Here is a 25,450-nt window from a genome sequence, read left to right as displayed (position 1 = left end):
TAATGTAATACAACTTGGTACACAGTAATGTCTCTGGTGACTGGTTCAGTTCTAAAGTGAAGTCAATCATGGCACACCAATATTTTGTTGATTTAATGTCATAGACCTAGTAACTGCACTCAATGACTTTAATGCAAACTCTCAAAATAATGTTAAAGACACAGAAAAGGAACAAAGTTAACTATTTTCCTGAGCTGTAAACTAAAAACCTAAGCATACCTGTCATAAACAGATAGCTAAGGGGTTAACGTCTCTTTCACCTGGAAAGAAGTAATCTGAACCACCTGACCAGAGGACCAATCGGGAAATAAGACTTTTTCAAATCTGGGTGGAGGGAACTTTGTGTGGGAGTCCTTTGTTCTTGGGTCTTCTGTCTGACTCTCTCTCGGCTATGAGGGGATTTCTATTTCCTGCTTTCTAATCTTTTGTTTCCAAGTTGTGAGTACAGAGATCATAAAAAACAATAGGGGTTATTGGTTTTTTTCTTTTGTATTTACATGTCTATAGTTGCTGGAGTGCTTTGAATTGTATTCTTTTTGAATAAGGCTGTTTATTCATATTTCTTTTAAGCAATTGACCCTGTATTTGTCACCTTAATATAGAGAGACCATTTTTATGTATTTTTCTTTCTTTTTATATAAAGCTTTCTTTTTAAGATCTGTTGGAGTTTTTCTTTAGTGGGGAACTCCAGGGAATTGAGTCTGTACTCACCAGGGAATTGGTGGGAGGAAGAAGTCAGGGGGAAATCTGTGTGTGTTAGATTTACTAGCCTAACTTTGCATTCCCTCTGGGTGAGGGGGGAAGAGAGATTAGCTCTTGGTAATTCTGTTTTCCAAGGCTGGAAACGAAGGGAGGGTGGAATCTCTCTGTTTAGATTCACGGAGTTTGCTTCTGTGTATCTCTCCAGGAACACCTGGAGGGGGGGGAAGGGAAAAGGTTTATTTCCCTTTGTTGTGAGACTCAAGGGATTTGGGTCTTGGGGTCCCCAGGGAAGGTTTTGGGGGACCAGAGTGCCCCAAAACACTCTAATTTTTTGGGTGGTGGCAGCTTTACCAGGTCCAAGCTGGTAACTAAGCTTGGAGGTTTACATGCTAACCCCCATATTTTGGACGCTAAGGTCCAAATCTGGGACTAGGTTATGATAATACCAAAGCTACTTTTAAAATACCTAAAAATTCTCCAGTACTATCTTTTCACACAAACAGAAATGAATTCTTCTCACTATACTAAAAGCTTGCTAGTGTATAAATTTTGCCACAAAACACAGTGCCTAGATCTATAGATGATGGGTGGTTTTGTGCTTAAAGGTGACCAGCAAAACATTTGAAAAATTTAAGATTATGGTGGTTGTTTTTTTAAGCTTCCCTTTTTGTTCTAATAATGAAAACCTGAAAACATGCAAAATTAAATAAAATCTCACCTCTCCCCATCCCTCATTTGTTCTTTACCTTCAGGATATTGGGACTATCATACCTCTGGTTTTCCCTGTTTTTTCTGGAGGATCTGCTAGATGTCTCACAGTATATCTATTATAAGTTCTCATGTCCTAACTGAAAGGCTGGGGTGTTGAATCTTTAATAAAGATATCCTTTATCCAAAATATTCATTAGAAATTGAATATGTTACAAAAGTTTTGCACAATCTGATTAAAATCCTGCCCCCTTTACTTGTTCAGATGTCATACTCAATTACTGGGATATCAACAAATCTCCCACCATCTTAGTCCTCCAGGACAGAAAAAAATCTGAATTTCTAACGTGAAAATCAAGTAAAAAGAAAAAAAAATAAAAATCCTTTAATAGCTTCTTTATGCCAGTTTCCCCCATTTAACATCATCCTTTAAGACACTACAGTGGGACACAGGAGATTTGAGTTCCATTCCCAACTCTGTTACAGATTTCTCCATCTGTGAAATAAGAATATGAATACTTCCATACCTCTTAGGGATGCTGAAAAGGGAAATTCATGATGATATTCTGATGGTGAACACTACAGAAAAGCCTATATAGGTATTTTAAATTATTTCTACAAGAATCAGGGATAAACTTATGTAAATTGTTACAAAGACAGACTTCTCTGTAATATGCTAGTAATGGCCCTGTATAACTTTAAATACTAACCACAGATGGCTTGCCTTGTCACCTTTAGCTCATCTGTATGAATTTTATTTCTTAAGTTGATTTCCAAAGGGTCACCTCCCAGTAGTACTGTATACAAACATTGTAAAGGTTACCTTATGGATCTTTTGAAAACAAGGAAAGCAGCATGGACAAAAAAATTGTTTAAAAAAATTAAAAATAGATTTAAATTAAATTAAATTCTTCTGTTTAACTTTTTTTTTAATAAATCTATTTGAATTTAAAATTAAGACAACCTATATTAAGGCCTAAATTTACTTTACTATATTAAAATCATTTAAATAAAAAATAACATTCAAGCAGTAAACAGAATCATAGAAATACAGAACTGGAAAAAACCTCGACAGGTCATCTACTCCAGTCCCCTGCACTGAGGCAGGACTAAGTATTATCTAGAGACCATCTCTGACAGGTATCTATCTAATCTGTTCTTAAAAACCTCTAATGACAGAGATGCCACAATTTTCCAAGGTAATTTGTTCCAACGTTCAACTACCCTGACAGTTTGGAAGCTTTTCCTAAAGTCTAACCTAAATTTCCCTTGCTGCAGTTTAAAATCATTACTTCTTGTTCTGTCCTCTGTGGATAAGGAGAACAATTTATGACCCTCATTATTATAACACTGTACATACTTGAACACTGAAGGGGACCATGATAACAGTCAGCCTTTCTCCAGAATAAATAAACCTATTTTTTTCAATATTTCCTTATAGGTTTATGTTTTCTTGATATTTAATCATTTTTGTTGCTCTTCTCCTTTATTTGTTCACATCTTTCACAAAGTATGGTGCCCAGAACTGGACACAATACTTCTGTTGAAACCTTATCATTGCTAAATAGAGTGGAAAAAATACTTCTTGTGCCTGGCTTAAAACACTCCTGCAAATACACCCCAGAATGATGTTTGCTTTTTTTGCAGCAGTATTGTATTGTTGATTCATATTTAGTTTGTGATCCACTATAACTTCCAGATCTTTTTTTGCAATGCCCCTTACTAGACAGTCATTTCCCATTTAATATTTGTGCAATTGCCTTTTCCTTCCTAAGTGTAGTATTTTTCATTTGTCCTTATTGAATTTCATCCTATTTATTTCAAACCATTTCTCCAGTTTGTCAAGATCATTCTTGAATTCTAATCCTGTCCACCAAAGTGCTTGCAATCCCTCCCAGGTTGGTATCATCTGCAAACTTTATAAGTGTACTTTCTATGCCATTCTCCAAATTATTTCTTAAGATATTGAACAGACCCAGACCCAGACCCAGAGCATATCCCTGCAGAATCCCACTAGATATACCCTTCCAGCTTGACTGTGAACCACTGATAACTAATCTGAGTATGGTTTTCCAACTAGTTGTGTACCCACCTCATAGTAGGTTTGTCTAGGCTATATTTTCCTAGCTTGCTTATGAGAAGGTCATGTGAGACACTATCAAAAGCCTTACTGAAGTTGGGATATATTGTAACTACCGCTTCCCCCCATCCACAAGGCTTATTACTCCGTCAAAAAGGATATTAGGTTGGTTTGTCATAATTTGTTCTTGACAAATCCATGTTGATAATTATTTATCATTTCATTTTTTTTCTGCAGGTGCAGAGAGATTATTTTCTTCATTTTAATTTGTTTAGCAATTTCAGTTCAATGACTAGTTAATTCAAAATTGAGAAACTGACAGGGAACTGAAAAATCTATGAATCTTGTAATCTATGAATAAACATGAGGTGTGATATGATCACATCTACTAGGACTAAAATTTTGAAGAACATGGAGTCCATAAACAATCAGTTCAATTCACTATCTACAGATCATACTTCCTTTCTTTAATAAACCTGTCAGTTTTAAATGCAAAACATGTTTTGCTAAACTTACTTTTTTCATCTGTATCCAGCACATTTAAGGTAGTTTCATTTAACTAATAAAAAAGCAATTTTAATTTTTATGCCTTATTAACTGAATTCCAATTTTCATCCAAATGCAAGTTGACACAAATCAGGAGTACACAATTAATCATCTAGTAGACAAAAGCATAATTCACCATTTTTGTAACATAATAAAAGATGTAAAAATTAATATTATGAATAAATGTATGTTAAGCTATGTGATTGTGTATACTGATATAGTTATCCTGGTTAACAAAAAAGTACCAAATTTAGAGTAAAGGCTAGTTAGTTGCAAATCAGCATTTTAATAGTTACCATCTAATGAGAATCAACCTTTCATTAGGAAAGTAACTAAAAAATACAAATGCATAAGATTAAAATCGATTATTTAAATCAAGGTTGGCTACTTGCTGGTTTAAATCATGATTAAAACAGATTATTAAAACCACTCTGATTTAAATCAACCCACCCTGAAGGGAAATGTGCAGGAGAGAAAAAGGAGGGATGCTCTCAATGAATCCATATAAATTATTTTTATCGTGTTGCTGGTGAATTTCTGGAACCATGGTATTTTTCCCCCATGTCTCCCATTACACTCCCCACATATGCATATTGACTTTTTAATAACCTTCAGAAGCAGTTTTATGGGGTATCATTAGTAAATTACTACTAGTCAACTATGATTGCATTTAGTAGGCAATATGTTCATCTAGAACCTTAGGACAGGTGACTGAAAATAAAAGAATACAGTAAAAATGTCTTCTTCAAAAGAAGAAGTTGGCAAACTTATAAGTTGATTGAGATTTAAGAGCATTAAAGTAATTTTTTTTAAAAACACCTTAGCGTTTTTATTTTTAGAACCACTGAACTATTTATGAAAAAATATAGAGGGCAGAAGATACGTATGCAGTACAAACAGATGACTTTCCGACTCTGAAAAAGATGAGAACTGCAAGTTTTTTCAAATCTCTCTTTTCAAGAACATTTTGAAGCCAGTTCTCTGTTTAGCTTTGCCGAGGAAGATTTGCCAGCCAAAAGTCAAGAGCTGAAATATCATGTAGGAAAAAAGCCTTCATCACCAAACGCATTAGCTACTCTTGAAATTTTGTCTAATAAGAGAACAATATTGTATATTACATACTTAAGAAGACAGCAGCTATATCACAATAAAACATCGAAATGAGTACAACTATGTATTACTATCTATGTTTACAAATATTTACACTTCTCTCTGACAATCAGGAGTAAGAGACACATTGGGCTGCTGAGAGCACACTAATAGGTTACCTCTTATTATAACAGCATTACATCTGCAAATCGTAAGCAGTATTATGAAAGAGCAACAAAAGATCCCACATTTGAAATATTTTCAAATACAAAAGTTTTAACAAATGACTATTGAAATTTTATGCATTAGAACTTACAAATGATCATAAAACAATGCAAAGAACCACAGAAAATTAAAGAAATATTGATATACACTGTAAAAATAATATTTCTTTAAACTTAACACATTTAAATATAAACTTCTATCAAAAGGAAAGAAAGAAAAAGATATTTATCTATATATAGTCTACAGACATCAGCAGAAGTTTAACTTATCTGCCAACTATGCAGACTGTAGAGTAAAGTGAAAAAAATCCAATCATCAAAGGAACATAAAATTCTCAACATTAAGTATAACAACTTTGTACATGTTCATTGATTTCAAGTACTCGACAAGAAGCCTACTGAACAAGCTAATCTATAAACCACTTCTGGAATGTAACAGGTTTCATGAAATGAAGAACAGCTGCCATGAGAAAAATATGAAGAACAAATGTATATATAGTTCACAAATGCCTCTAAACCTCATAACAGTTCTCAAACCAGAGAGAAAATCAGAAACTAAGACTAATAAAAGTGCTTAAGATCCTACACCAATACAAAAGAACAAGCAGCCTGCACTTACGAGATGAAGATAACAAAAGTATTTCTTCAAAAATCTAATACACATATAAGTAGTAATATCTCTTTGGAACCCCAACTTCAAAACAACAGCCAAAGAGTTCTCAACAGGGACACACAAAAACCCCATACTGAAATTCATACCCAAACCAGACGTATAAACAAACGCTGTCTTCTATTTAAAGCCCTTTAAAAAGAATGCTGCTAATATAGCACACACAAAAAATGTACTCCCCTTTAAATTTAATATAATTCTAGAAAATAAAGGAAGGAAGACTGGTGGCTGAGGTCCATTTAAATCAGAGGTTCTCAAACTGGGGATCGGGACCCCTCAGGGGGTCACTAGGTTATTACATGAGGGGTTACGAGCTGTCAATCTCCACCCCAACCCTGCTTTGCCTCCAGCATTTATAATGGTGTTAAATATATTTAAAAGTGTTTTTAATTTATAATGGGGGTTGAACTCAGAGGTTTGCTATGTGAAAGGGGTCAGCAGTAAAAAAAACTTTGAGAAACACTGATTTAAATGGTCTGTGCATGTAATTCCAAATGCACAATGTGCAAGTGCAAAGTGCATCCCTTAATATTAGAGAAATTCCAATACTAATAAACATTATAATTTTTCCAAGCCTAAATGTTGCAAGTTCACCTACAACAAACTAAGGTCACACAATTCAATAAAGCTCTCACAAGTGCTTACGTCTTTCACTGTTCAGCAGAGCATTTAAGCATGTACTTCACTATAAGCATGCACTTAAGCACTTTGCTGAATTTAGATCTAATACTCATTCTATTCAGCTTACATATGCAGCTTGTACATATAGTTTATTTGTATACAAGATATACAGAGAAAAAAATTTTGGCCTAATGATGGTTATGCACATTTGGTAAAACATAAATTTTGCATTATTACTTGAAATTTCTTTCCAAGATATTTGGAACACTCCCATATGCAGTAGTTCTGTTGTTTCCAATTAATCTGCACAAACACATAGCACATTTCTAACTTCGTTTGTTTCTGGACCAATTCTCAGTTTTCACATTTAGACAGGGCTAATAAAAACTCAGATCAGTCTGGATTTTTCAGTCAAAATTGAGAACAGTAAACAGATGATACTAATCTATATTTACTGACTGTTCATAAAGATTATTTTAATGTAGATAGAATTAAGTGTTTTGAAAAGACAAAAAACCTCTACAATTCTCCTTACTTATTCTTAGGAAATAATTAACTTTAGAAATATACAATAGTATAGTCTGACTTCAGGATTCATCAGCAAATTAACATCAAGGTTAACCCTGGTCATTTTGGGAAGGAAAGTTAAAATTAGCAGTAACCGAGGCCACAGAAAATGTATAATATTCATAGTGTCTTTTTGAGTTTAAAAGCCTTTGTAGCACAAGAATCCTTAAGAAAACAGACAACAATCCACTGGAGTACAATTAGCAATTTGTATTATATGCCAGGTTTGTTTTTTCTCATTCCTTTAATAGACGTTTCAAAATCCTTCAGACGCTAATTAGAATAAGTGGGAGGACTTTAGAAATGAAACCTGTCATGCACCAAAATTGTACAGACATTTTGTTTCCCACAGGTAAACCTACATGCATGTATTTCCTAGCTACATTAACTGCTGAAAGTTCTTGGGTGAAAAGTAATCTCTTCGCCTACAAAATTATTCACTTCTAAAGAATATTCCCTTTCAATGAAAGCTAGATAGTTTACATAATTTCCCGCTTAACAAACTAAGATGTCTGCAAGTGTAGTGTTCTAAAAAGATACATGAGGCCACACAAACTTATCTAGTATAAAAGCAGAGTTGGGAAGACCTTAATATATACAAAAAGACACTATATATCCTACTATATAACCACTTTCTGGAATCTTATTAACAATTATTTGGAATGATTAAGGCTAAGATTTTGTCATGGATATTTTTAGTAAAAGTCACCGACAGGTCATGGGCAAACCTGTGACCTGTCCCTGACTTTTACTAAAAATATCCACGATAAAATGGGCAAGGGTTGGGCAGCTGTGGGGTGGCTGGGAGCTCCCAGGGGAGCTCCAGGGTCCCCCTCGACCAGCGGCTCGGAGCTGCAGACATTCCCCCGTCCCCTTGTACCCTCCCTCACGGCGGCTGGGAGCTGTGGGAATCTCCCTGCCTCTGTGGCAGCTGGTGGCTGCGGGGATACCTTTGCCTCTGTGGCAGCAACCAGGGAGTTGTGGGGATCCCCTTGTCTCTGTGGCAGCAGCAGGGAGCTGCGAGGGTCCCCCTGCCACTCATGGCAACTCTTGAGCTTGGGGGCCCCGTTGTCTCAGGCAGGGGTATTTCCCAGCTCCCAGCTGTTGGGGCTGAAGTCACAGAGGTCTTTGGAAGTCACATATTCCATGACTTCCGTGACCTCTGTGACAAGAAGCCTTACTGATGATCACAAACAGCAATAAAACAGTAATAGTCAATGAAACAGTACTTTTCTAATCTTTCTATACGTACAATTTAGTTTATGGGAGCAATTATTTGCTTTCATCAATAACACCTCATTGACCACTGAATTTTCTTCAGTCACAAAAGACTGCATTATGGCTCCAGAAGTAAATTCATAAATGATGGAAAATCTAAAGTTAAACTGGAAGTGAAGCCTTAAAATCACCCAAATGTGCCTAAACATTGCAACTCACTTGATATTATGGTTGTAGAACATGCATACTGAATGCTGGGTCTACAGAGTCATCAAAATATTTAAAAACACTGATGTTTTTATCCTCACAAAATAGGTATTAAACTGCACATCAGTGAATTTTAATATATATTTTTCCTTTAGAGGCTTAAAAGTTTCAGATTTGTAGGTTTTTTGGCAGTTAAGTTTAAAAATCTCCCTAAAAACTATTTAAAAAACCTTGAACCTTTCCCATTTTCCTCCTCCCTGATCAGATTATGGGGCACAAAAGTTTGCTCTGAAACAGACTGTACATAAAGTTACATCTCACTGAATTATAAACTCTGATTTCCAATAGTTTATAAGGGAAACACTGACAGATCATAAAGTCTAATGGAAATAAATGAGACTGCTACAGTGTGTGGAAAAGGTGACAACAAATGAATAGTAAAAAGAGCAAAAATTACTCATGTACCACACTAGGATTTTCATTCAGTATAGTAATGGAAATCAATTAAATGCATAGCATTAGAGTAATGTCACTTTGACGCTTCAAAATATGTATTGATTTATGCAAAGATTCATTGTGTGCCACACTAACAAATGAGTACTTGATGTTTATTCAATTGTTATGTTTATATGTCTATCAAGTCTAACAATTTTGTTTCACTGTTGTGCTTTTTATTCATGTAATGAAGCATGCTTATTTCAATAACAGCTACTGGTTGTTTTTTTTTTGTTTTTTTTAACTGTTAAGAGTGCACTTACCAGATATGTAGGGAAGCAATGATTTTAAGAACTTGTGTTGATACTATTCTATATTCTTACTATACTGATGCATTTTTCTAGATAAAGTGACTTGAAAACAGATGAAAACTTCATTGTACACAAGTTCATGAGTGTGTTAAGGCCTTTCCTCAGGAAAAAAAATAAACATAGTATATCTACCTATCTACCTACCTCAGAGAGGTAGCTGTGTTAGTCTGGATCTGTAAAAGTGGCAAAGAGTTCTGTGGCACCTTATAGGCTAACAAACTTATTGGAGCATGAGCTTTCGTGGGTGAATACTCACTTCGTCGGACACATGTAGTGGAAATTTCCAGAGGCAGGTATAAATATGCAAGCAAGAATCAGGCTAGAGACAACGAGGTTAGTTCAATCAGGGAGGATGGGGCCCTCTTCTAACAGTTGAGGTATGAACACCAAGGGAGGAGAAACTGCTTTTGTGTTGGCAAGCCATTCACAGCCTTTGTTTAATCGTGATCTGATGCTGTCAAATTTAGTGTATATATATGTCATTGTAAATAGTATCTATTCTATGGCCTACATGGAATTACATGTCCTCTGGATCCACTGCATCTTTTATAATGAAGGTGTGGGACTATACACCCCAAATGCATTATAGGTTGCCTCTGAGTTTGAAAGTGACATCTCAACATTTCCATGTCTTGGAAAAGGAAACAGTTGCACAAAATCCAACCCAGAATCTGAGCTGCAGATCCTGCTCACCAAAAGCCTTATGTCCAGCAAGTTTCAGCAACAAGTGATAGGGCAGGAGAGATAGAGTGGAGGAAGCTGGGAATCTAGAGAAAGAAAGATATATGTGTCTGAGTGGGAACAGGAATAGAGAGGGGAAAAAGGATGAGGGAAAGAATGGGGAGATAAGGAGAAGGGTGAGGTGGGAAGGAACTGAATAAATGTGAAAGCAAAAATGATATGGAAAGAACAGAAATTTTAAAAAAGTGGAAAAATAAGAGTATAGGGAGATAGCTTTAAAGTTCACTTAAAGTCACAAGATACATACACGTGATACTTTCTAACTCAGCAAATTAGCTCTCTATTTGACTAGGCATATCTACTAACTTTGCTGACAAAAACAAAGTTTCATTGCAAGGGCAATACCACCATGGTATGCAGAAAAGGATCTGGTGGTCATAGTAGATCACAAATTGAATATGAGCTAACAATGGAAGGCTGTTGAGACAAAAGAAAATATTCTGGAGTGTATTAACAGGAGTGTTGTATGTGACACATGGGAAGGTGATTACTCTGCTCTACTCTGGACTGGTGAGGCGTTGGCTGGAGTACTGTGTCCAGTTTTGGGTGCCACAGTTTAAGAAAGATGTGGACAAACTGGAGTCCAGGGGAGATCTAAGAAAAATGACAAAAGGTTCAGATAACCTGATCTTTGAGGAAAAAAAACTGGGCATGTTTAGTTTTGAGAAAAGATGATTGAGGGGGACCTGATAACAGTCTTCAAATATGTTAAGGGTTGTTATAAAGAGGATAGTGATCAATTGTTCTCCATATCCACTGGAGGTAGGATAAGCAATAATGGGATTTATCTGCAGTTAGGAAGATATAGGTTGGATATTAGGCAAAACTTTCTAACTCTAAGGGTAGATAAGTTCTGGAACAGGTTACTAAAGGAGGTTGTAGAACCCCTTCATTGGAGGTTTTTAAGAAGAGGTTAGACAAACACTTGTCCTAAATATGTTTGTTGGTGTCTCAGCCGGAAGTGTGGGGGTGGACCAGGTGACATCTCAAGATCCTACATTTCTATGATTTTGTGGTTGAGGTAGATTCTATACAACTTTACCCTTCATGAAATAAAGCAATTGCTTGCTAAGATGTAAATACAGAAACACCACTGCCTGGTTTTCAGAACCCATGCTAAGTTTGCAGCACAGACAATAAGACGAGTCATCATTTGATTTTAAAAAGCAAATTTAATACGCAAGTCATCAAGAGATGGTACATTTAGAATTATGCCCCAAATTCTTTTTCCAATTGCTACTCAGTCTTCTACATAACTGTACTTTAAGGGTTAATACACTTTATCTGATTTATTCATAGACGTAAAATATTTCATGTTTCACCACACTAACTGGTGAGAAGACAACTACCAATTAACAAACCTTTCTGAAAATACAAGAGGAAATTAGTTATACAGTTCTCAGACTGTTGGCAAGAGGTCATGGGTACTTTGCATTGAATAGTTTGTGTGTTCCTCTTCCATTAAAGGCAGCAAAGAATACCCACTTCGTCAGATGTGGTGAATATTCACCCACGAAAGCTCATGCTCCAAAATGTCTGTTAGTATATAAGGTGCCACAGGACTCTTTGCTGCTTTTACAGATCCAGACTAACACGGTTACCCTTCTGATACTTGCCCTCTTCCATTAGATGCACAGGGCTTTAAAATCATTGTCTCAGCACATGCTGTAGATGCCTGTGGCACTCATTAGCATGTGCTTCTGATATCTATTTGCGAGGTCACTGAACTCACTGGACTGGATTCTCCACCTTGCCCAAGCTTTGCCTTACAATGGAGAGCTGGTCATAGGGAGCCAGTTGTGGTTGCTGAAGAGCAGCTCTAGCTTATATCAATGGCATAAACTCTGTCAGTGTTCTTAAACCAGGGTAGGTTTATATGTAGCAGAGCTCTCAGCCATGTACTTCCCCATTTTTTCTCCTTACTGTGAGGGATCAGTGGAGATGGGGGAAGGGTGGACTGGTGCAAATCCACATCAACCAGTTTTCTCCAAGCACAGAGCTCCTGAGCACTGGGGGAAATTATCTGTTGGCTATTTCTGGCCATTTTAAGCTCAATTTGCACTAGAGGGGTGGCAGAAAGTGGCCATAGGCCACTGTAATGACAAAATCATGTAAAACTGTTTAAAAGGGCAAAACACTCCTCTCAGGACATTCTTTTAAATTTTCCTTTTGTTTATAATTTTGAATCCTGCCACCATAACTGTTGTCTTTACCAATGGTGTTTTCTTCTCCACTAATACGTTGAGCACTGCTTTATTTTACAGTCAAGCTTAAATCCTGGATGCTGCTGTGATTTATTTTATTTTCGAGTGTGTAGAAGAAGACACATGCATATTTGCTTTCACCCTCACCCAATCCCACCTAAAATGACTTTGCAAACTGATATAAAGAAATAAAAGGTAAAATAAATGTGGATCAAACCTAAAAAAATCTCGGTCTAAATTTTCACTAACCTTCCTCACGATACAGTAGGTAGGGATTTTAAAATAAATGTATTTTTCACTTACTTTAATATATTTAAGTAACTTTAGTTTCACCCCAAACTTGAGACAGGTATTTAAGCTGAAAATCAAGATAGTATTTTAACAGCTCCTGAATGTCAAGAATAGTAAAAACATGTCACAGTAAATAAGTAATTCCTTTGTGTCAAATCCAGTGAGCCGTTTTTGATTTCAAAATTCATGCTCTTATCATGCGCTGTCACTGTGAGGAAACTTTGATGCAAATTACCAGAAAAACAAAGTGACACAGCAGTTACAAGAAAAAGAACCTGAAAGAAAGGAAGAAATTGTCTTTCATAACCAATTGCTCACCTATATAGGTTCCACTGTTGTAACCAGCACATTCAGCATCTTCTGGACGAAGTGTAAAAGCATACAGAACAAAAGCCAAGAAATAAAGCAGAATAGTTAGAAGCCCAGTCATAAATGCAAAAGAAGAGTTACTTAAAATGACAACTGTACAAAGCATAACATAAAAAAGCTTTAATATGCCATTGCTTAAAAACATAAAACAACTTTTATTGTTTTATATTTTAGCTAGAGGAATTCTGGAATTTTGCACCATGCACACTTCGATCTTTTTACCTTTTCATGCAGTGCCTTTTTCATGACTACAATCAAATATTTTAAAAAGATTTCTAACTTTACATTATTTATACTTTATCACATAAAGAAAATAGGAAAATATGATGCCACTTAAAAAGGCAAAAAAATACTTTATGTAAATCAAGCTCTTTGGTAAACTATATATTATCAGATTTTAGCTTATAATTTTGGCTCAGTGGATTAGACAGAAAGGTTTTTGATCAAAAACATACTCTTTCAATTTGATATAAAATAGTTATAATGTATATTTTTACATGCTAAAGGCCTTTTGATCAAAATTATGAGCTACAAGTTCTAATGCCTTTATAAACAGAAGCCCCTTCAAGTAAACTAAAACTAGAAGAGATCAGCTGCTACTGCTTTAACATATGGTGTGACTATTACTGCAACCTAGGCTATATACTGAGAAAAAATAAGGGATACGTTACATGAATAAACTTATTGCCGTGTTTCAAAGCAATACATTCTTCAACACTAATTATACTCTGTTTGTAAACAGTTAATGAGCTACTGTATTTTGCCATGACACATGAATGGAAGATCTTTTAGGGTCATATAATTAACCTTCCTCCATTCCATCCCACTTAGCAAGTTCTGCCAAGATTATTTTATGGCACTGTTGCTCTTTTTTGTAAATATCTATATTTCCCAATATTCAAATAAAGATAAAACCCTGACCACTATATGAAACATCTAAGACTAGTTTGAGTGATATCCAAAACTGTTTTCTCAATATGAGATGGTCTAATTCAATATATTTGACGTTGTAGAGGGAACGGGAAATTTTGTACATATAACATCAATTACAAACGTTGAACTACATTCAGTTTTATTCTAAACACATGTTCTCTAAATAAAATTACTGGGCTATGCAGGGAAACTTTTGTACATATACCTTCAATTTCCTCTGAGAAGCACAAAGGAAAAAAATAGGAAAGGAAATCATTACATGAGCTGAAAACACAGCTGAAGAATGAAAAGTTAAATCTAAGAAGAAAAAAATGTACCTACCACACTCAACCATTTCCTCATCTTAGAACAGCCAAAAAACAAAGTATTATTATTTAATACTTTATAAATAAGAAAAATACATCTATATTTAGCTGCTCTAAAAACTTCTCAGATAGCAACTGTTATGCTGCAGAGTCATGCTCCAATTTATCTACAGTGATTTAGTCTTTAAATGTTGAAGTCATGCTTAAACTGAAAGAATGAGGACAGTAAAAGGCACAGCGGGATTATCATATGCCCTCTAAAATCCTTATCTGAGAATTTTCAGCTATTGATTTAGTAACGGTAACCTATAATCTTATCCAGTTGCGATGAGTCATCTATCTTGAATTAAGGGTGGCGCTATGTAATGGCTCTAAGCCCCCTCATATGGTCATGTGACTGGTTTAATCAATCAACCCAGGATTTTATAATAAATCCTTGTAATAAATTAAGGATCCTTGGCTTTTCTGGGACAGTAAGTGATGTTACCAAAGAACAACAGTGGAAACAAGTGACATCATACTTATGGGGAAAGCGTGGTGCTGAGCCAAAAAGAGTTTTTAAGAAGGAATTTCCACTCCTGGTTCCCCTGCAGCTGTTGTAGTCTTTCTTCTTTGGCTACTGTTAAGGGGTCTAGTCTGATGAAAAGAGGCTACCAGGGATATCAACAAGTCCCGATGTATTCTAAAGTGTTGTAACAGCCACCTATAGGTGGTATACTTTGTTGTAAAATTGAACATCAGATAATTTTGCAGGATAATTACCTACCCACTCCAAAGTTGGGGGCTAGTTACTAGGAGATGTGTGAATTACCACAAGCTACTAGCAGCTCTGCATGTGAGAAGCAGGTATTCATATGCATAAAGTGTCTGTCTCTAATTTTGGCAACACTGGTACAGCTTGTCATGTGAATAAAATCTTATTTAATTGAACTGTGTGATGCATGGGTGTGAGCAAGAGGAGATCGACTGAATACTGTGCAGGGAGGAGGCAACTAAGATAATACAGAGGGACAGAGAAGACAGAATGGAGAGTAGAGAAGTGAAAGAAGGGAAGAATTTAAAGTGAGCACGAGGAAGGAGGTAGCAAACACTTGAAAAGAAAGAGAAAAAGTATAAATCATAGAATCACAGAATATCAGGGTTGGAAGGGACATCAGGAGGTCATTCTAGTCCAACCCTCCCACTCAAAGCAGAACCAATCTCCAACTAAATCATCCCAGCCAGGGCTTTGTCAAGCCTGACCTTAAAGACCTCTAAGGAAGGAGATTCCACCACCTCCCTAGGTTACCCATTCCAGTGTTTCACCACGCTCCTAGTGAAAAAGTTTTTCCTAATATCCAACCTAACCCTCCCCCACTGCAACTTGAGACCATTGTTTCTTGTTCTGTCATCTGCTACCACTGAGAACAGTGTAGATCCATCCTCTTTGGAACCTCCTTTCAGGTAGCTGAAAGCAGCTATCAAATCCCCCCTCAATCTTCTCTTCAGCAGACTAAACAATCCCAGTTCCCTCAGCCTCTCCTCATAAGTCATGTACTCCAGCCCCCTAATCATTTTTGTTGGCCTTCGCTGGACTTTTTCCAATTTTTCCACATTCTCCTTGTAGTGTGAGGCCCAAAATTGGACACAATACTCCAGATGAGGCCTCACCAATATTGAATAGAGGGGAAGGATCACGTCCCTCGATCCGCTGGCAATGCCCCTACTTATACAGCCCAAAAATGCAGTTAGCCTTCTTGGCAACAAGGGCACACTGTGGACTCATATCCAGCTTCTCGTTCACTGTAACCTCTAGTCCTTTTCTGCATCGTGAAGGAAAGGGAGGGAAATTTATAAAAAAGATAGATTGAAGGAACCCACCTAAAACAGATGGAGGAAGAGAAACCAAGATGAACAGGAGGAAGAGAGAAAATAATGGGGGAATGGGGAAAGAAAGGAAGCATAAATACAAAGTTAATTTAGGAAGTTAATGTTTTTATTGATTTTATACAGCGTTCAAAGCCAGAATGCTAGACTAAAACAATGCACAAATGCTATATTAGGCACACAAAGAACTATAAATCATTGAATTATTATTAGCTAATTATTATTAGCTTTGACTTGTCATATTCAAAACCTTGGGCCACTCCAAAGGGTGCCTAAATTGCTTGTGACTTCCAATCCAGCCCTGAGTTAAATATTTAACTCCTGCTAATTTTTCCTTCACCATATTTTTGTCAAAGAAACGTTGTTAAAGGCTGGTAGGTTTAAAATTAGACACAGAAGCTTTGTTCTGGTTCCTGGGCAAATGTACATGTTGCACTAACCCTCACATTCTGTTCGACTCTAGCGATCAAACAAGGCACTGCATTGTACAAGAATTTGGATTTGTACAACGCCTAAACTCGACAGGGTCCTGGTCCATGATGAAGGCTCCCATGATAATGCAAATAAATAATAATTGTTAATTTAGAGTGATTACATTCAATTATAAACAAATTTGTTGTTAGACATGAAAAACTTAGCAGAGCAATTGACATTTAAACTATTTTGCTCTATTGAAAGGTTATACATTTTTTTGTGGATCAGAGGGACATTTAAAAAAGATAAAGCTTTAAAGCAAATTTAAGGTGAGCAAACTTAATTGTGCTATAGGTTCAGATTTAAAAACATATGACAAGATAATTTGGAAATGGAAGAAGAATGGCCTTGTGGTTAAGGCCTAGGACTGAGGGCAGAGATACATGGGATCTATTCCCAACTCTGCTGGGGTCTTCTTGTATGACTTTGGGAAACTTGGATCGTTCTGCACTTCCAGTTGCTTCATCTATTTCAGAGTGGTGTGATGAGACTAATGTTCTCATGGGGATCCTAAGATGGAAGATACTACAAGTGCAAAAATTTTCTGTGTGAACAAAGATGTTAGCACGCTAAGTTAACAGTAAAATGTGACATTAAAACTGTAAAACTGTGACATTGTTTCTGAATTAGCTTCATGTGCACAGGGTGTTACAGTATCTAAACATGCAGTTGCTGAGACTGATTCAAGTCTCAAACTTGAAGAGTCTTATTGTAATGAACTCTAAAGTCCTATTATATATTTCTCCTAAATGTTTGTCCCTCAAATAAAACAGTACCATGTACAATGTATTCATTCTTTCACTCGGTTTAAATTGTACTGTTGGTAGAATGTGATCTTTAATTCAAAAGACACTCATCTTTGGACAAACTCAGTTACATCTTGTTTGAATGAACACCATTTGGCCGCAGTTAAATATTTCCTCCTGCTCATGTGGTGCCAATCATATATGGTTAAATCAAAATTTAAAGTGAGATGTTTTTAAGTCTTAGAAAGGCTACATAATAATAACTTTGCTCACAGAAAAGTATCTGCATTTAGCCTCAAAACACAAGATGAATGTTTTTTTCAAGCGCAGACATGTTTGAACATCTCTTTCTACCTTGAATATATTTTTCCCTGAGTTAATACAAGTTATGGACTACAGCTAGTGTAAAATATACCCTGTGAATGATGAACTGTTTCTTCATACCACAGACCACACACATTGGAGTGTAAGAACAAACACAGTGTGAGCTATTAAGGCCAAATTAATGTTTATGCTGAACGAAGGTTATGTCTTAGCTGGTATAGCTGGGCACAGAAACGAAATAATTTAGTAATTATTCATTTCTAAAAGATTAGGTGATAACTGCTTTATCTACAAGATGAACTGTAAAACAAGGTACAGATGGAAACATTACAGCATTTGTTGGCAGTGACTGAGTTTTCGGAAAAAAATTTCTTTTGGGCAGAAACTTGTTACACTTCATCTCAGCCTAAATATGAACTTTTTGAACACCTTCAGGACAATCCCATTCAGCCACTTGACATTTGGAAATGTGACAACTCCCATTATGCACACATGCATGCGCGCACACAAAATTTTCTCCCAGTAAATCTTATCTCGCTGTCTTTTTATTCACTTAACTCAAAGAACTGAATTTTAAAAATTCAGAAACCACTCTGTTAATTCAAAACTCAGTTCAGACCTTTAGCAAAGGTTATTAACATCTGAAAATATCTTGCTGAGCAGGAGCAGTTGAACATCAATCAGCTTTAAAGTGCACAATTCTGTGCACATTAGGCACAGCTCTAGAAATGTACTTAAAAAAAAAAGCTAACAGCCCAACTGTGACCTCTGAATGTGGACCATCTCACCCCTAAACAGCCCTCTGGCTGATTTATTCTCTCTTCTTTGACTAGTAATGGATTTTAGTTTTATATGTTTCATGGATCACATATGCCAATCAAATTTTCTGTGGTCTGGGGCACTGCATCCTAAATGGATGACTTCCTAGAGGAATCAGTATGGTTCTTGTAAATACTACACTTGCGGTACCTTGAAGTGCACATTCTCTGAAGCATCCATGCAATAACTGTGCACTTCATGGAAAAACTAGTGAAATGCTTACAAGAATCAACAGATTCCCCTCAATTTCCACACCAGGTTTAAGCTTCTTGTATTCACACTCAAGACCCTACACATCAGAGGCAGATTTGAGATTAGGGACCATTAAAGTTAACGAAATGGGGAGGGTCCATTGAATCTCAGGTTGATTGTGCTGTAGGATGAGGATGACGAGTAGAAGGGGGCTGGAAATAAGGAGCAGAAAATGTGGAAGAAGAAGAAGAAACAGAACAGAAGCAGAACAGGGGATTCACCTAACTTTTGAGCAGTCCACAAATTCAACTTATCGGTTTGCCAGAATCTAGTGTATATACAGAAATAAAAAAAACATTATTTATGAGGACTGCAGAATTCAATTTTTCTATACATTAATATAAATATGATTAAATTACTCTGTCTCACGTGTCTATTCCTTTTCTTTTCCTTCACTGCATTTTTCTTAATTTCTGTTGTACATGTTGGCCTATCTTTTCATTCTTTCTTCGGTGCTTTCTCCTCAGTCTAACTTTTTTGCAGTGTTAATTAGCAACAAAAGTTATGTAGAGAGGCAGTCAAGGTTGTGACAGGATATATTCCAGCACCTTAAAAGAATGGAAACAAGAGTGCATTCCTCCATTTTCATATGTCTACAACTCTATCAATAACAACACCCAACATCCTAGAAGGCTTACATGCCTATTGCCAACAGATATCCAGAAACAACACAGTACCTCAACTTCACCAAATTTGCACTCTAACATAAAACCTTAAAGAGTGACCTCTGTGAGCTTTCACATCAATTACATCAACAAATCAGCACAGTGGACTGTCACATATTCCCATACATTTAGGAACTTATTCTGCTTTAACACTGCAGAGGACACTGTTTAGGTTTTGAGTAAAAATTGCATTTAATCAAACCATTTTGAAAAATCCAAATAGTGCTCAAAGTTTACAGTCTATGTTTTGTATTTTACCATTTCAATGAATTTTTTACAAAATAAAGGCTAAAGATCCTGCAAACACTGAACTCTAACACACCTTAACAATGGAACAGGTACTACTGCCCCTGCTCTGTTTTCTATCTTCCAACTCATTTACTGTGTTCTCCTCCTCTGGCCATAAGCTGTTTCTGTTTCTCCCATCCTCCTGCGTTCTAGCTTTCACCCCTCTCACCAGGTTCCATCTCAAAGTCACTTTCCTACTTTTCCTCTGTGCTTCCCCATCCTTAATTTCTCTCTCTTCTTCCCATTCTTCAGCTCACTATCCTTATCTTCATTCAATGCCTCTTCCATTTGGGTTGCCAATTTTTCCATCACATTACTTATATACAGTCACTCCATCACTACCTACCCTCCCATTTTCCAAGGAGACTATGATTTTCTCCCAGTTTCCAAAGTACATTAGACACCGTTTAACAGCAACCCAGATATTAACAAACTTACAGTTAATAGCAACATTTGCCAGGAACTAATCCCATCCCATTGACTTTAATGTTAATGAGACTAGAATATTGGCAATGACATACCGCTTATTAACAACATTTTTTGGAAGAAAGACCCTCGCTGCAGACAAGTGTGCAAGGCTGCAGCCATGGAAGAAAGTGTAGGAACAGGCCTTCCCCAGCTGCAGCCCCACAAACCTGCCTGTGGCCATTGCTCAGCCTGTACCAGTGCTTGATTTTGTGTCTGGAACCCCACAGCAAGGACAGGGACCACACAGGAGTTAAGAAGCTGTGGACTAGAAAGGGAGGCTGTGGGAAAGCAATAGCAGGGAGGGTGTTTGCAGTCTAGTTGCCAGAGCTGCACAGTACCTCTCCTGAACTCTCATGGTTATGCCCTGCAGGGGGCTGCACCCACAGAAGGAAGCATTGGGATGTGCTGTGCCCCAACCCCCATAGAGTGCAGGGAGAGGTATGGTGCAGCCCATTGGTTTCCTCCTTCCCACTGCTGCCTTGCCCGCAGGCAGGTTTGCAGGTCTGTAGCCAGGGAGGGAACAGCCAGCACTTCCTTTCCTGGTGGCAACCTTGGAATGGTATCTTCTGCTTATTAGTAACTGCTGGATGATGGCAACTTTTTGCTGGCAACCAAGGGGTTGCTAATAAACACAATCCACCGTAATTAGCGTGTGGTTTTGCAAACTCCTCCAAAGCCATGTGTGAGACATTTTCACCTCCACCAATGTCATGTGAGAAAGATTTTCTTCGAGGAAGAAGAGAAGGAGATGCGTGGAAGGGATTTTCTTCTCTCCTACAATGCTAGGGGATTTACTTTTACTTATTTCCAGGCAATGTAGACATTTACATAACAAGTAGTTGACTGTGCCTAGCAGTGCATATATTAAACTGCTACCTGTTTGCTGCACTATTCTTAAATTCTGTTATCATTGCCATTATAAACACATTCTTTTGATAATTTATACCGAGGTTGTTATTTTGGGGGGAAAAACCAAATTTATCTATAAATACAAATTGAAATTTTCATAGTAAAGTTTCTGAAAGCAGAATGATTTTTGTAGAACATAGATGTTTATACATTTCTGCAACAAAACAAAAAAACCAGTTTTACTGAATAAGCCAACTCATTTAGGCTCATGACATACATGTGTGTCACAGAGTGAATATACATTCACAACATGCTTTATTATGGGGTAAATATGGAGAATCAAAATCATATGGGCTAACAGGAACTTTCCAAAAGTCATTTACTTTATTTCTTTGCATCACTAGAATATACATTTACTTATCTTTACTTATATAATCTTATTTACTTATAATTATATATAATAATATATATATTATTAAACAATCCCTGATTGATAGACACTAAGCCTAGAGTTGAAATACTAAAAATGTGATTAGCTGTACACAGAACATCTTAAGGATGCTTGTATTATGAATCCATATTATTAAATGCATAACACTGTTAATGTACTTAAAGAGCTTTGCCATATAGTTGATATTATGGATACAATACAAGTAAATACTATTGTCCTACATACACTTCCAGCATACACTCTGAGGAAGCCACTTAAGGATTTTTGATCTCTCCTTGTAAAATATTTCTGTGAAGGAGACCTCAGTCTGGGACTAAGACACTGCTTCTTTAGGCTATGCTTTAGATAGCTCCAGCACCTAGAAATATGTTGGTAGGCAATTTGTGCTTAATGAAGCCCAATATGCTCTCACGTGAAGCCTCTATAGTTTCAAACACTAACAAAACAAAAGACCTGCACAATACAGTGAGAGATGTGTCCTAAGTGGGGCTTTCAGAATGGTGGTCTCCATTCACGGAAAGTGAATTTACATATGAATCCCAAATGCTGTGACTTGCAAGAAATGCCCTCTTTCTCCCTCCCCCAACAATAACTAGAACTAAGATATACTTTCCAGTGCGTCATAAGAGACCTAGCTGTGGTACTGAAAAGAGGATTTGGGGCACACCATCTCAAACTATAGCGAAAAACTGTGTCCACTGATACATTGATATTAATTCTATAATGACAAGGCTACTTGTAGACCAGCTATCAGGTCACTGTTGCAGATCTTTCCCACTGAGGCAGTTTCTTTTTCAGTCTACAATAAGAGCATTCCCCAAAGGGATTGGCTATTTACCCCAAGAGAGATGTCCTTTGGCAATGTATGCTTCCTAAATAGAAGTGCATACCAATTTCACTATGACAAAATGAGAGATCTTATCCTCTAACTTGAGGCCTTTGAAAGTCCTGGGTTCAAGGCAGGCAGAATTTTACATCTCTGTTCTATGGAATACCATAAAGGCTCTTTATTAACAAAAGGAGGGAAGTAGGATGGAAACTTCATGAATGAAAGTTAATGGCTATAGTTCAGGTATAAGAGTCACTTTCAGTAACTGGAGGTTCTTCAAGATGTGTGGTCCCCATCTGTATCCCATTGTCGGTACCTATGTGCTCCATGTGCCCGGAGCCAGAAAATGTTGAAAGCAGACTCTTTAGGTCCACGCATATGTACTTTTTCACCTTGTTCCTCTGACCGAGGAGATAAAGAGCAGAGCAAACCAACCACCGCTCCAGTTCCTTGTCTACAACAAATCAAAAGATTAGCTGAAAGAGAGGGGAAGGAGGGCAGAGAGTGGAATACAGATAGGGACTACACACCTCCAGTTACTATAAGGTAAGTAACTTTCTCTTCTTTGACTGTTGGTCCCTATGCGTATCCCACAGAGGATGCCTGAAAAGCAGTACTCAAGTAGGAGGAGGGTGCGAGGATGCAGATGGCAGACCCAGATGAGGCAGATGATGTTTATAGGGACCATGAGCACAAAGAATATTTGGGCCACCCACACCCCAGGGGCGCTGCAATCGGGGGGAGAGGGGGAGAAAGGTGTCAGGGGGGCATGCCACTTTTTAACATGGGCATAATAGCCTCAGGAAGGAGCGGAATAGCAGCAGGGGCTGCGGGCTTTTCCCAGTGGTGGGCTGAGATGGGCCTTAGCCCCCTATCACCACAGGGTTCCACCCCATTCTCTTCCTCTTCCCCCAGAGGCCCCACCCTGTGGCCAGGCCAGAAGCCAGAGCCAGGCCATGGTAAAAGCTACCCAGGGACCTCAGGCCACTGTGGGGAGACCTGGATCCTCTGCCTACCCTGTGCGGCGTGCTGAGGGGCAGGTACATGAGCTGGGGGGCTGCTCTCGGGCACCCTGGCCTCCTGCCCAGGGCAGATGGAGGATCCTGCACATTACAATGGAAGTAACTATCATTCTTGAAGTAATTTTAGCTGCATCTATCATTCATCAAAGAGTGGTCCTGGCAACCATCTTATCTTCTTCCATGAGAGCCTAGAAACAAGCTCTGACCTACTGCAGAAGCTTGTCAGCAAAGTCTGCACATTTTGAATAGCTCAGGAAATCGTACTTAGCCATTAGTGGATGGTAATTGGCTATCCGGAACTGAAGGCTACAGGAAGAGTAGACCTTCCTTCGCAATAAGTTGAGATGCTTGCCCTCCTTATCAGTCAGGATAGTTTGAGAGTGTTGCTGCATATATCTGTGGCAGCCTGGATGATGAAAAAGTTAGGGACAGGATGAGTGAACAGAAATTCTGCCCCGCTGGCTTGGGACATAGTAAAGTTTCTCTGCCCTCTTAGGAGCAAGGGTATGGGAAGCTGGGATATGCCAGATGGCTCTAACTGGTTCCAGGATGGATTCATTAACAGGGAGCACTATTTAGCTGAAACAAGGGAACTGGAGGATGTCCAGGAGCTTATATTGAAGATCCTGAACTTTTTCAAAAGAAATCTGGAGATGACCATGGCAACCACAATGGTTGCAGCAGAATCATCAGATTTGGTGGGTACTCCTCTTCCTCAATTGGATCAGCTCAGGTTGTCCCTCAGAAGGGAGGAATGGGACAACTCCTTAGCAGACTGGACCGACTCTTCGAGTCCTACAGCCCCAGTATGGCCAAGAGGACAGACTCAATAGGGGATGCAGAGGTCTCTATCGCATGGGGTGTCAAAGGCTCCAAGGCAGGTGATGAGGCAGAGGTTGGTCCCAAGCTGGTCCAGGCCTCCAGTATGAGAGGGCATGTCTTGAAGAAGGAAATAAAGATTCATTCTCCCGAAGAAGAGAAAGCTGATTCCGGATCCAATGGCAGTGTCACTGGAGGGAAGTCATAACCTGAAGATGGAAAGGAAGATGGACTCCTCCCAAAAGTCAGGGATCCAACAGAGCAGGAAAAAAACGGTTACCCACCTTTTAGTAACTGTTGTTCTTCGAGATGTGTTGTTCATGTCCATTCAAAGTAGGTGTGTGTGCGCCGCGTGCAGGCCAGCCGGAAGATTTTCCCCTAGCAGCGTCTGTAGGGTCGGCCCGGGCGCCCCCTGGAGTGGCTCCACCACGGCGCCCTATAAAGGGGCCCGCCGACCCTCCACCCCCTCAGCTCCTTCTTGATGGCACTCTGACAGGGGGGCAGGAGGGTGGGTGTTGCAATGGACATGAACAACACATCTTGAAGAACAACAGTTACTAAAAGGTGGGTAACCGTTTTTTCTTCTTCGAGTGGTTGTTCATGTCCATTCAAAGTAGGTGACTCACAAGCCTAACCTTAGGAGGTGGGGTAGGAGATCACTACAGACTGGAGCACTGTGCGACCAAACGCTGCATCATCCCTAGACTGGTGCGTGATGGCATAGTGAGACGAGAACGTGTGGATGGAGGACCATGTGGCCACTCTACAAATCTCCTGAGTCGGAACCTGAGCCAGGAACACCGCAGAGGAGGCCTGCACCCTAGTGGAGTTGGCTGTGACCGGAGGGACAGGGGTCTTAGCTATACGGTAGCATTCCCAGATGCAAGTCACAATCCATGAAGAGATTCGCTGAGAGCAGACCGGGAGCCCCTTCATCCTTTCTGCCACTGCAACAAAGAGCTGGGTTGAGCGTCTGAATGGCTTGGTACGCTCTATGTAAAAGGCCAAGGCCCTGCAGACATCCAGGGAGTGTAGCCTCCACTCTTCGCTGGAGGCGTGTGGTTTCAGATAAAACACTGGGAGAAAGATATCTTGGCCCATGGGGAACTGTGGAATGACCTTGGGTAGGAAAGCTGTATGAGGTCTCAGCTGGACCTTATCCTTGCAGAAGACTGTGTTAACACTCGAAGCTCCGACACCTGTCAGGCCAAGGTGATCGCCACCAAGAAGGCGGTCTTGTACGACAGGTACAGCAGGGAGCACGAAGCCAGAGCTCAAAGGGAGGCCTCGAGAGGAC

At 38.4% G+C, this 25,450-nt stretch overlaps 1 protein-coding gene across 5 annotated transcripts in view; it reads right to left on the bottom strand.

Moving 5' to 3' along the window:
• The window catches only part of MPP7 (membrane palmitoylated protein 7), a 360,464-nt gene that overhangs the window by 42,818 nt on the left and 292,196 nt on the right, over positions 1 to 25,450 (bottom strand). For 3 of the 5 annotated variants that reach the window (XM_030550282.1, XM_030550283.1, XM_030550286.1), the window contains 3 exons: positions 14,298 to 14,318; positions 14,182 to 14,193; positions 12,993 to 13,034 (listed from right to left, as the gene is read on the bottom strand). The exons of 1 other annotated variant lie outside the window; for it this stretch is intronic. In XM_030550282.1, coding sequence (XP_030406142.1) covers positions 12,993 to 13,034; positions 14,182 to 14,193; positions 14,298 to 14,318 — 75 coding nt within the window. The remainder of the gene's footprint in view (positions 1 to 12,992; positions 13,035 to 14,181; positions 14,194 to 14,297; positions 14,319 to 25,450) is intronic. One more of the 5 variants, XM_030550284.1, reaches the window with a different exon arrangement.

Source organism: Gopherus evgoodei, chromosome 2 (genome assembly GCF_007399415.2).
Source record: "Gopherus evgoodei ecotype Sinaloan lineage chromosome 2, rGopEvg1_v1.p, whole genome shotgun sequence".
NCBI lineage: Eukaryota > Metazoa > Chordata > Testudines > Testudinidae > Gopherus > Gopherus evgoodei.
The sequence above is the reverse complement of the archived record's forward strand: the minus strand, read 5'-3'. Positions and strand labels throughout refer to the sequence as shown.